Here is a 10868-nt window from a genome sequence, read left to right as displayed (position 1 = left end):
GAAGATCAGCTGTGACTAGACTTGACTCCTGACGATCAGCTGAGACTTGACTTGACTCATGAAGATCAGTTGTGACTAGACTTGACTCCTGACTCCTGACCAGTGGCTGATGGGATATGTAGTCCGGGATGACATGCAACAGTTTGTGTTGTGCGAGAGTCACTGTAATGGAAGGGTGACCTCTGGTGGTGATTGAACGGAAGTCCATGGACAAGATTCGTGACACACAAGTTTGGAATTATGCGAGTTAGCAGTAGATTTTTTGTAGTAGATTCTTTACTGTTTTATATGTTTATCTTTAGCACACTCATTTACAGGGACAATGTATTTTAAGAGATTATATGCTCTGTTTAGTGTTCTGCTCTAGAAATGCAGCTCTTTGGGCTGTACCATTTTTTTTTTGGGAAAATGTATATAATATATGCACCTCAATCTAGTTGATTTATCATAAAACAACTGTATCTTGTGGTGAGAGAAATGGTTCAGAATATCAACAATGCTGAAAATGAGCTTATATGTGCATATAAATGGATTTTCAGAAGACTTCTGTTGCTTGGACATGCGCTGTTATTTATTCCCTCCCTCGGTAAAGAGACAATATTACACTGGTATTAGCACTATTCAGAATGTAATTGTTTCTTAGTGGAACTGTGAAAAAATATATATTTGCATGGCTCCTTCGTGATGAAACTCATGAGGGATGAGGGAGGTTTTTCATACAGGCAATGACAAATACACACCGCAGCTAAATATGGTTGTAAATCTTCTTGTAAATGTTAATCATATTCTATATAAGAATTGTCTAGTGGTTTACAATAGAAAATGCTGGATGGTAATACATCTTTTGTTAATACCCCAAAACATTGCTATGGTTATCAATATGTCAATGATCACAGGTTTGGTACTCCTGTACAATAGAGTTACCCATGCCCATATTTAAAGTCGGTTACTCACAAAACTTTGCACTTTTGCATTCATTTCATTGTCAAATGATTTGACAGCAGCCTTAGGCCAAAATCCTCAATGTAAACTCAGAGATGATGATTCAGTTGGGAACAAATTACCGCACAATGCAATGCTGTTCAAATTTCTGATATGCAATAAAATCACAAACTAGCTGAGCAAATTCACATCCCAATGTAAAACATTTACTGCCCAAATAGGGCTGCAGACTCATAAAGGTAAACTTGTATTTTGTATACTTGTATCAGTCCTGTATCTTTGCATCTGTATTCCTGCCCGAGTCATTTCTTTTTAAGCATCCTTTACTTTATTGATAATGTATTGCAAAGAACAATTGTAGAATGTCTACACTAGTCAATGTGAAGTCCGATACACCCCTTATTTACTTGCTGTAAATGTGTCTCCCTTAGAGAACCTCAGTACATCTCGTTATTTGATGTTCCTTTGCTTAGTAAAAACCAGCAGTTATTCCTTCGGCTGGCGTGTTTAGCTCAATCAACTTTGACAGGACCACTTGAACATCAGATTCATCAGTTTGCTTTTGCTTTCTCCTGCTGCCTCTTGCTCATTCAAATTTATTTGGCGAAAAACAAGCCAAATGACTGAAATTGCTTTAGTCTGTCCTTGAGCTGCTTTACTGCTGCACATAGAGAAGAGGAAAATGGCCCCTCAGAAATCAATGCCTGACAGTAAAATATGGGCATATTTTAAGTGACTGGAGAAGTTGCAGCATTTCACCAGGGGAAGTCCTTATCATGCAGAAACAGCCATGAAGATTAGAGGAAATTTATTTAAAAAAAAAAAGCATTTAACGCATGCTCCAAGTCACCAGCTACGATTTATGAACCTACTTCATTATTCCAGGGTGCTTTGTCTTGTCGAGTGTAGGCACTGCCCATGAGACCTGAGCAATGCTGATGTGTCTCTTGGTGTGTGTTCGATTATACACTTGGACCCTAGAAACGTCCCAGTATGGCTCTGATCAGTTCATTAGGACTACAAGTGTCACTTTCTGAATATAAGTCAAGTTTGCTAAGTATGCTCCTTACCAATCATGTCCTCTCCTTCATATAACAAAGCCTTCATATTCTGCATGCCACGTCCAAAGGCAAATTTCAAACTTGCAAACTACAAGGATGGATTGCACCCTGAAAAGCTTTTGTCTGTACAAAGTTTGCATTTCGTTGAGACTATTTGAGATTACCTTTTCTGTGTTCTGCCAATACAGCAGGACATCTCGCTGCATATTCAACTCTGAATTATCCCGTCTGCTGATTTACACCCTAATTGGCTTTCTTAACAGTCCTGATAATGAGATTATATGCTTCATGGAGCAGTGCGTCCCTTTTGGTCTCCATATCTGCAATGTAAAACTCCTTTTTCTGATTTATTAATAGTTTGGTAGCAACTAAATGTTAGAGCCAAACTATGCATACACACAGATGGCTATTGACTTGTTTTTTCTTTACTAGGCATACAACTCATGGATTGTGTTTGTCTTTTTCTATTAATTTAGGACATATGGTTTAGATAAAGCTATTTAAGCGTATACAGTAACCTAGCTGCAGTGTCTACAAACACTTTCCATTCTGGTCTAGGGTGTTTTCTATACATTTAAATGCTGGTTGACCAGCACTGCTGCTGTTTACCAAGAAAACGTAGATGGGGAAACTCATCAACTGAAAAAATCCAGAAAAGTATTGGTTAAGCTTCTTAAGAAAGCCTGGTACAGACTCCAGCAGCATCCAAAAGATGGATTCAACATGGATGTGAGAGCCTGCATTGATTTTTGCATGTCTATCTGCTGGGTGAACATTTTTCTGAGTGATGACCGGACCTTCCTCAAGGTGCTCTGGATGACCCCTCTCTTCTCTTTTTTGTAGTACTGGTTCTCTAGAAGCTTGCAGTGGATCGGTCACTGTAAGAAAATATGCATGACTGAATGAAAGCAATGTCCTTTTTTGCTTAATAGAGCTGCAGGTCATGCATTTTTGAGGCGCTGCAGAAAAAATTGCTTGTCCCCTGTCTTGAAGGAGAAAACCTGTAGTGATAAATGATAGATTTTTACATTTTAGCTTTATAAGGTTATTAATATACTTATTAATCTGGTCATTTTATAGTCAAAATCTTGTCAAAATGTATCTTTGACTTTGCTCAACATGTACAGTGCTCTGGAAAGTAGCCAATAGGCAGTGTCAGTGTTTTATTATTAATAAATAATAAGATACATTTACTTTGTATAGTACTTTTAGGGGGGAAAGTAGAAGAAAACAAACAATAAAAGAACAAACACATGCTAAAGACTCAGCATAACAATGGAGGCCCAGTCAGAGTGATGGAAAGGATCAGCATGTGTGTGATCCATCAGTCAAGCAAAATGTATATGAGTGGAAAAATGCCCATATATCATTGGGACAAAGAAGAGCCAGCAAAATAATAGACAGAACTGTACTGTATGTCTATTCATCACACACGGGCAGAGTTTGGGGTTTGCCAGGGGTGTTGCAAGTTAATAGTAATTTAGCTTCCGTCATATACAAGCCATCATCCATTTGCAAGCGTACCATCCCTGCAGAGATTACGAATAATCAGCATATAATGTATGAAAAGACTGAACAAGTGCACCCCATTAAAACTCCATGAAGATTCAAGACATCAGGCTCTCCCGGTCAAGATCTGATCCCTGTCAGTTAGTGGCATGTGCATTTATGTGCGCACACCATTTCACTTTGGTCCTTGGAAATCACTACACTTATTTCCAGCCCCATTTAAAATCTGCAGCTAAATGTGATTTGATGTGTATCCTGAAATGGAAGATGATTGGAATGAGATTGCTTCTTGTGCTCCCCGTTACCCATCTCTCGTTCCACACCTCAACTTTAAATGACTTTGTCAAGAGTGTTTTTCAGTTTCAGTCCACTGAGCTGTATGTCTCTGCATAAGGACTATAATTAAACCCATTATTTTTTACATTTGTCACATCATTTGTAAATATATAAAATCATCTTAAAGCCTTATCCTTCATTGATAACACATATTTCCAATTTGTCAAAAAGCTAGTGTAACACTTGGCTGAGACACTCGTATAACATCGGATATAACAGTACATTTTAAAGGGCTTGAATTGAGTGTTAAGGTCTTGTAAAGAAAGCTAATTCTCCTTTGCTGAAGAAATGGATTTCTCCTGAATTATTTTATATATCTCTTGTGTAAGTCTGGTAGACTTGCTAAAAATACTGTGGTGAATGGACTGAATAATCTTTAATGGTAAATTCCATTGTTTGTGTGTAGGCTCACGGCTTTTCAAACATTAATCCTAACATTTAAATTAGGCATGAAAGTAAAATTCACCATATTTATTTTACAAAATGCATCTTTTTTTATTTTATTGTGAACGATTTACCAATGCATGTTTAATTTTGTTTTATTTTGTCCTCATAATTTTAATTAAAATATCTCTATTTTCCAGAGAAACAGCATTTGTTTGCTTAAAGTGCCATTTATTTGAAAGAAAATGAATTTTTCTAGATGTCACTTTGTCTTACATCATTTCAGTCCACTGAGCTGTATGTCTCTGCATAAGGACTATAATTAAACCCATTATTTTTTACATTTGTCACATCATTTGTAAATATATAAAATCATCTTAAAGCCTTATCCTTCATTGATAACACATATTTCGAATATGAATTTCTCTCTCATATCGGCTGGAGTTTCACATCTCAACAATGATTTTATCAAGTGTGCCCAGATTTGACATAATCAAAAATTAGAGATTTCAGTTTAAAACCTCATCCTCCTCTCCTCACCAGTGCACTGCAGTGTTGTGCCTATTTTTGTTTTTTTGTTTGTTTGTTTTTATAACCTTGCAGGCTTGCTTTTAAAGGGGCTCTACCTGAAGACCTTGATTAGCTGGTTCAGGTGTGTTAAATTAGGGCTGGAGCTATACCCTCCAGGAACAGGACTGGACACCCCTGACTTAGAGAGATATATCTTACACATTTATATAAAATGTATGTAAAATATAAAATGAGTTCTGAAGAGTTTTCTCTATAGACATAAAATAAATACGGGGGCTTTCACAATAGCACTTGTGGTGCGCACCCAGGTTTGTTTGATGTCACAGTTCGATTCGTTTGGATAATGTGAAAGGTTAAATGGTTCGGACCAGGCAATCAAACCAAGTGTAAAAGCACCCTAAATAATTAAGGCCATTAGTTTTGGAGTTTCTCTTTTTTTAATGTGTTGCCTTTAAACCTCTGAACTTGGAAAGGTTACCATGCTTCATGTCCTCTCTGCCTCGTGTCAAAGTTATGAGATTTTATGTGTCATTTTAAGACATAGGCTGTCATGGTCAGTCAAGAGTAATACATCCTTGTGTCTCATTAAACTAATCCTTCCTTAAATGCATGAGTGGCCTCTTTAATGTTTCACTTCATGCATATTATTAGCATGTTGCATTTTTTCTAAGATCACAACATTTTTTCACTTTCACCCTAAATGGAAGACTGTCAGAACTGAAAGATTAAGCACCGCTTCAAGCAGAAAACTCAGGCTTAGCCACTTTCCTGAACGCAAGCTGTCAAATTGGCCCTCTCTCTTCCGCACATTCTATTTCTGATATTTTCTCATTCTTCCATTCCCTTCTCTGAGGACGATTTTTGATTGACGGGCTGGCGCAAGATGAAGTATTTTGAGCTAAGGGTCTTTTGCGCTGCAGTTCAGAAAGAGAGCAAAGCTTTGACTTTGATAAAAGGAAGTGATGTGTTTCCCTGTTGTTCAGGGTTTCATAGAAGCCACTTGACTCCTGCTCCTGTCATTGAGCGAAACATGACACAGCACCATCAGAATGCTCTGGAAGCTTTGCATCAAATCAAATCAACTGAAATGCTGAAAGCTTTTAGTAGAGATGACATTGAGTCTGATGATTGCATTGTTGTCTTTGCTGTGTCCAACCTTAATCCTATAAAGCCTTCTGTATCATATTTGATAGGCAAATTTCTAAGGCCTCTAAATTATCAACATGATCAAAACATTGCAGAAAAACACAGTTGTACACGATCTAGTATATGCCTTCTGTCGTCTGATTGATAGTTTATGCTTTTTAGCAAGTACAATTCCTTTTAGTATAATTGTGTAAAAAAAAAAACACCACATCTAAAAAAAAAAAAGTAAATGTAAGACAAAAAAATAGTACACGTGTCTTTTTGCTGTGAAATCTTTACTGATTTTCATTTGTAAAACATAAGAATTACTTTTATATTGTTAGTAATGGTTAGTAAGATGAACACTTTTAAGTAACTTAAATTTACTTGATTATATACTTTTTTTTTTTTAATCATGTTAAAATGTGATGTATCAAGCTTTTGAGAGATCTTTCAGTCATTGTATTGCATCGCATTATATGTAATGAGCTTTGTTTATAAAACTAGGCATTTCAATATCTTATTGAGACATTATTGGGAGATATAGAGTGATGATCTATATTTATATTTATTTTATGTCAATATTTATTAGTCATAAAAGCCTGATGTATTAAATATGATACTGAGCAAAAAACACATATGCAATATATATATATATTGTCTAAAGTTTCAATTAACTTCTATTTCAGAACAATACTTTTATGTCAGGCTGTAGAGGTTTAAAAGAAAAAGACTTTTGAAAAAGAGTTGAGATTATACGCAGAGATTATACAGTAAATCAGTTGCATGGGGTCTCTGAGGTGTGTTTGTTGTAATGTAAAAATATCGTCCCAAAGGAATTTTCTTTTCTGATAGTGAGTTTGTGTTTGGTTCAGAGTTTTTGACATCCTTAGCCTCCAACGTTTCTTTGAGGCTTTGATATTGCGTACTTCTGTGTCATCTCACTCATCGACTCAACATCAACCAAACACTTCACACAGCAAAAGTAGGAATTACGGTCACCTATATGACTAAAGGTGGCTATATTCTGAACCACAGAAATCCTGTTTCTACACTCTGAGCAAACTATGCCAGGATGTACTTTTAAGCAGGTATAAAATATTTTTAGTCAGCTTTGCACAGGATTGTCATCCAGCACTCAAAGCATAAGTGACATATACTGCACTAATTGGCTAGGAGGGTCTAGTTGTAGCAAACTCTCCCTGCAGTTAAGTGTCTTGCTCTAGGGTGCAAATAAATTGCAGGTTTGTAATCTCAGTAACTCATTACTTGCTGGATCACCTGGGATTGAATCTACAACCTCCACAGGACATAGTTCTGCCATAGTCACCAAGGGGCACTAAGTTCTTCACTTGTGATGAACTTTTAAGTTGGTAATCGTTTGCCCGTATTTGTGTGTACTTACTCACAGTGTAAAGCCGTGATCACAGTAAACTGTTCCCTCTATTAACTTTCATTATGCATGCAAACACAGGAGACATCAACCGCAAGCTCGTGTGGATAAGTGTTGCATTCTGCAATGTAAAAAAAGTTAAAGTTTGTTGAACTCTGACCTGTGAATTTGTATGGCAACTCATAATGGATCTACAGTAAACATCACAGATGGACCTCTTGGGTGAATTCAAAGAACACAAACTTAAAGCTGCAGGTTTGCAGTGTTGCTGGCATAGAATTTATTATTGTTTAATTATGATTTATTATTTATTCTAAACAAAAGCTTGACATGTTATCCAGGTTTGTTGCAGTCAAAGTAAAATTTACTAAAATAATAGTGCTACATAACTTTGTTCATGTTCCCCTGTGAATTTTTCATTGTCTGTGCAGATTTAAATTGGGTAACACTTTAGATTAGGGAACACATATTCACTTTTAATTGTTAAGAGTTTTCCCACAATAAACCCTTAATTTGCTTCTTATTGATAGTAATTAAAGTAGTTGTTTAGGTATGGGGTAGGGTTAAGGGACCTAAAATATGGTCATGCAGAATAAAGCATTAATATGTGCTTTATAAGTACTAATAAACAGGCAATATGCTAGTAATATGCATGCTAGAAAGCAACTGGTTAATAGTGTTACCTAATCTAAAGTATTACTTTAAAGTGTAATATTTATTGTAAATATAGACTATATGTCTTTTTTCACTTTTGTTACTGACTGAATCAAAAACCATTTGTCAAGAACATTTCATCAGATTAGTACTGCTTTTTCACAATCAATCTATTTCTCTGTGTTTTTTCTTCAGGTGGCTTCTCATTGGAGTCCTTCCTCAGCTTACAAGCGCTTGTCAAACTCTCCAGAATGAACAGGGCATTTAACAGGAGAAAGGGTAAGGGAATAGAGTTGATGGGCATTTAACAGGAGAAAGGGTAAGGTAATAGAGTTGATGTTTCTGCAATGTCAGCTGCCAATATGCCAACAAGCCTGACTGATTGATGAAGACAAATGTTCATTTATGCCAGCTGCTTGTACTACAGAATTCACTGTTACATTAAATTGACCTGAAACCAAAGTCTTTGAAGAACATGTTAGCTAAATGTTTTTCATTTGATAGCTAATTACGTTTTTTAGCTGCACCATAAGGGACGCAGTTCCTAGAGGTTTTAGCTCCCTGTAAAAACAATGACTTATTTCGTTTCAACGCATTTTCTTTGGGGAAGTAATGACTTCCAGGCCTGAATTAAAGCTCGCTGAGATGGGACGCACACTCAAGTTTCACCCCCACACATCAGGTTTTCAATGCTTCATTTCTGGCACTCATTTCTGCACTTCGTTTCCAATTCCAAACCTCCCCTACACACGCATTTTGCCTAATTTGAATAGACCTGCGGACAGACCTGGATTCATAGGTGACACAGGTGAGCCTACTTCACACAGAAAGTGTGCCTTCTAGGCTAATGTTTTATTAATGGAGATGACAGAGGAGCCTCTGGACTTGCTGGTGTGGTCACAGCCCATATTTGGTGAGTTTATCTCCAGCCACAAACACTGCAGTAGTAGGTTGCTTTGAATATTTCATAGCTCTCAATTGGGATTCACTCTTTGCCTGAAATTATTAAGTCCAAACAGACACTTTTGCACGCGATTCTCTTTTTCAGAAGATGATAATGTTGCTTAACGAACTAGAAATTATGTGAGACCTCACATTCATTGACCTTTATAGTCAGCAAGGGACACTTAACTGTGTGTAAACAGTTCTGCTGAATGCACAGTGTTAATCAAAAAAGGTTCAAAAGGAATATTAAAGATTTTAGGCAAAAATAGAAATACTGTATGAGTTCGAATGATTCATGCTTCTGCATTACATACATATTCTGAACCTGTTAAAGACTGTATCCATGTTTACATAAAAAAAATCCTGCAGTTCAGTCGGAAAGCTAAGTTTGGACTCATATTATAGAACAAAACATAAGTTTGAAAATTGCAATTCTAAAAACCATTGTAAAAGTTAACCTAGAATGTGTTTCATTGCATTCTTAGGTGATTATGTGATTGAAAGACTGGTGACATTATAACATGATATATTCTGACATTGATTAATTTAAATCAAATCAGAATTGAACTGAATCAGGAGTTTCTGAATGAGAACTGAATTAGGAAATCTGTGGCTGTTACATAAAGTAATTTTAAATTTCCAAATAAAAAAACAAGACTTGCTTTCAATTTTGAAAATGTTTCGTATGTAAGCTTCATATGTAATTTGATGTAAATAATTTTTTTTATATTGTAACAACAAAAAGCTCATATGATTTTTTTTAAGTCCTTGTAGAAAGCTCTTAGTTGGTTTAAACTGGTTTAAATCTCCCTGACTGAACAAAACCCCCTGAATAAAACTCTCAAATCAGACCTGGCTGTCAGGATCATGGACCTGTTTTGTTATGTTTTGCCCCTGTTTCTGTTCCTATGTTCCCTTATTTGGTCATGTTCCTGTCCTCGTTTAGTTAATTTTAGTCATTCTGTGCACCTGTGTTTGGTAACTGTCTTGTGTTTATAAGTTCTTGTCTGTGCATTTCTCCTCGGTCGGGCCTCTTCTCTGAGAATTCCTCAGAGAAGATCTCTCGAGGACCATACGAGACTGTTAAGGCTGTTAGCTAGCACCACCAGCTACCCGGACGACGCGCTCTGCTCATTCCATGACGCAAGCTTGAACACCGTGAGCAGAGTGACGTCGTCCGAAGATGGTCCTCAAGAGGTTTTCGCCGCCTTCGTGGATAGGATTCTGGCGAGAAACGGATCGCCATCCACCACCTGCCCTGATCCGCTACAGACCCAGTGCCCAGCCCACCATCTCCCCGCGGTGCGGAGCACTCTGCCTAGGCCCGTAGACCCAGCGGCTCCACCTCGGCTCCTAGCTCCCTCAACTCCACCGTCACCCGTCGATCCACCAGCTCCACCGGGCTCCCTCGTCCCTCCGGCTCTGCCTTGGTCGGACGTCAACCCGCCATCGCCTCAGGACTCTGCTCCTCCGGCTGCACCTCGTCGCTCCGTCCCACCGGCTCCATTGGGCTCCTTCCTCCCGCCAGCTCCACCTTGGTCCTCAGTCGCTCTGGCTCAGCTGCGGATCTCCGGATCTCCGCCTCTGCCTCGGTCGCCAGAGCCCTCGGCTCCACCCTGGCCCCCCGGATCCTCGGCATCCCCCTGGCACGTTGGCTCTCCGTCTCCACCTCAGGCTCTTCCGCCACCTGCTCCGCCGCCGTTGGTCAGCCCCCTGGAGTCGGCTGCCATTCTTCCTCCATGGCTCCTCCCTCCGTCGGCTCCACTGTGGGTCGCCATCATGGCTGTGGCCTGGGTCCTGCTTGGCTCCTCCTGATCCAAGTTCTTCCTGTTTCCTCCCTGGCTCCTCCCTCCATCGTCACCTCCCTGGTCTCTGTCTGCCGGCCCCCTCCCGGGTGTCCGTCCTCCTCCTGAGCCTCCTCCCAAGCTCCCACCTATGCCTCCCTCTGTTGTTGCCTACGGTGCGAGGACGCACCTTCCGGGAGGGGG

At 38.8% G+C, this 10868-nt stretch overlaps 1 protein-coding gene across 5 annotated transcripts in view; it reads left to right on the top strand.

Annotated features, from left to right (window-relative positions):
• LOC107705580 (PTB domain-containing engulfment adapter protein 1-like) overlaps positions 1–10868 on the top strand; it is a 51068-nt gene that overhangs the window by 15446 nt on the left and 24754 nt on the right. For all 5 annotated transcript variants that reach the window (XM_016508909.1, XM_016508907.1, XM_016508905.1 and 2 more), the window contains exon 2: positions 8131–8214. In XM_016508909.1, coding sequence (XP_016364395.1) covers positions 8131–8214 — 84 coding nt within the window. The remainder of the gene's footprint in view (positions 1–8130; positions 8215–10868) is intronic.

The sequence above is a fragment of the Sinocyclocheilus rhinocerous genome, unplaced genomic scaffold (assembly GCF_001515625.1).
Source record: "Sinocyclocheilus rhinocerous isolate Xijiao unplaced genomic scaffold, SAMN03320098_v1.1 scaffold504, whole genome shotgun sequence".
In the NCBI taxonomy this organism is placed as follows: Eukaryota; Metazoa; Chordata; class Actinopteri; order Cypriniformes; family Cyprinidae; genus Sinocyclocheilus; species Sinocyclocheilus rhinocerous.
Note: the sequence above shows the minus strand (reverse complement) of the source record. Positions and strands in the feature narration are given on the sequence as shown.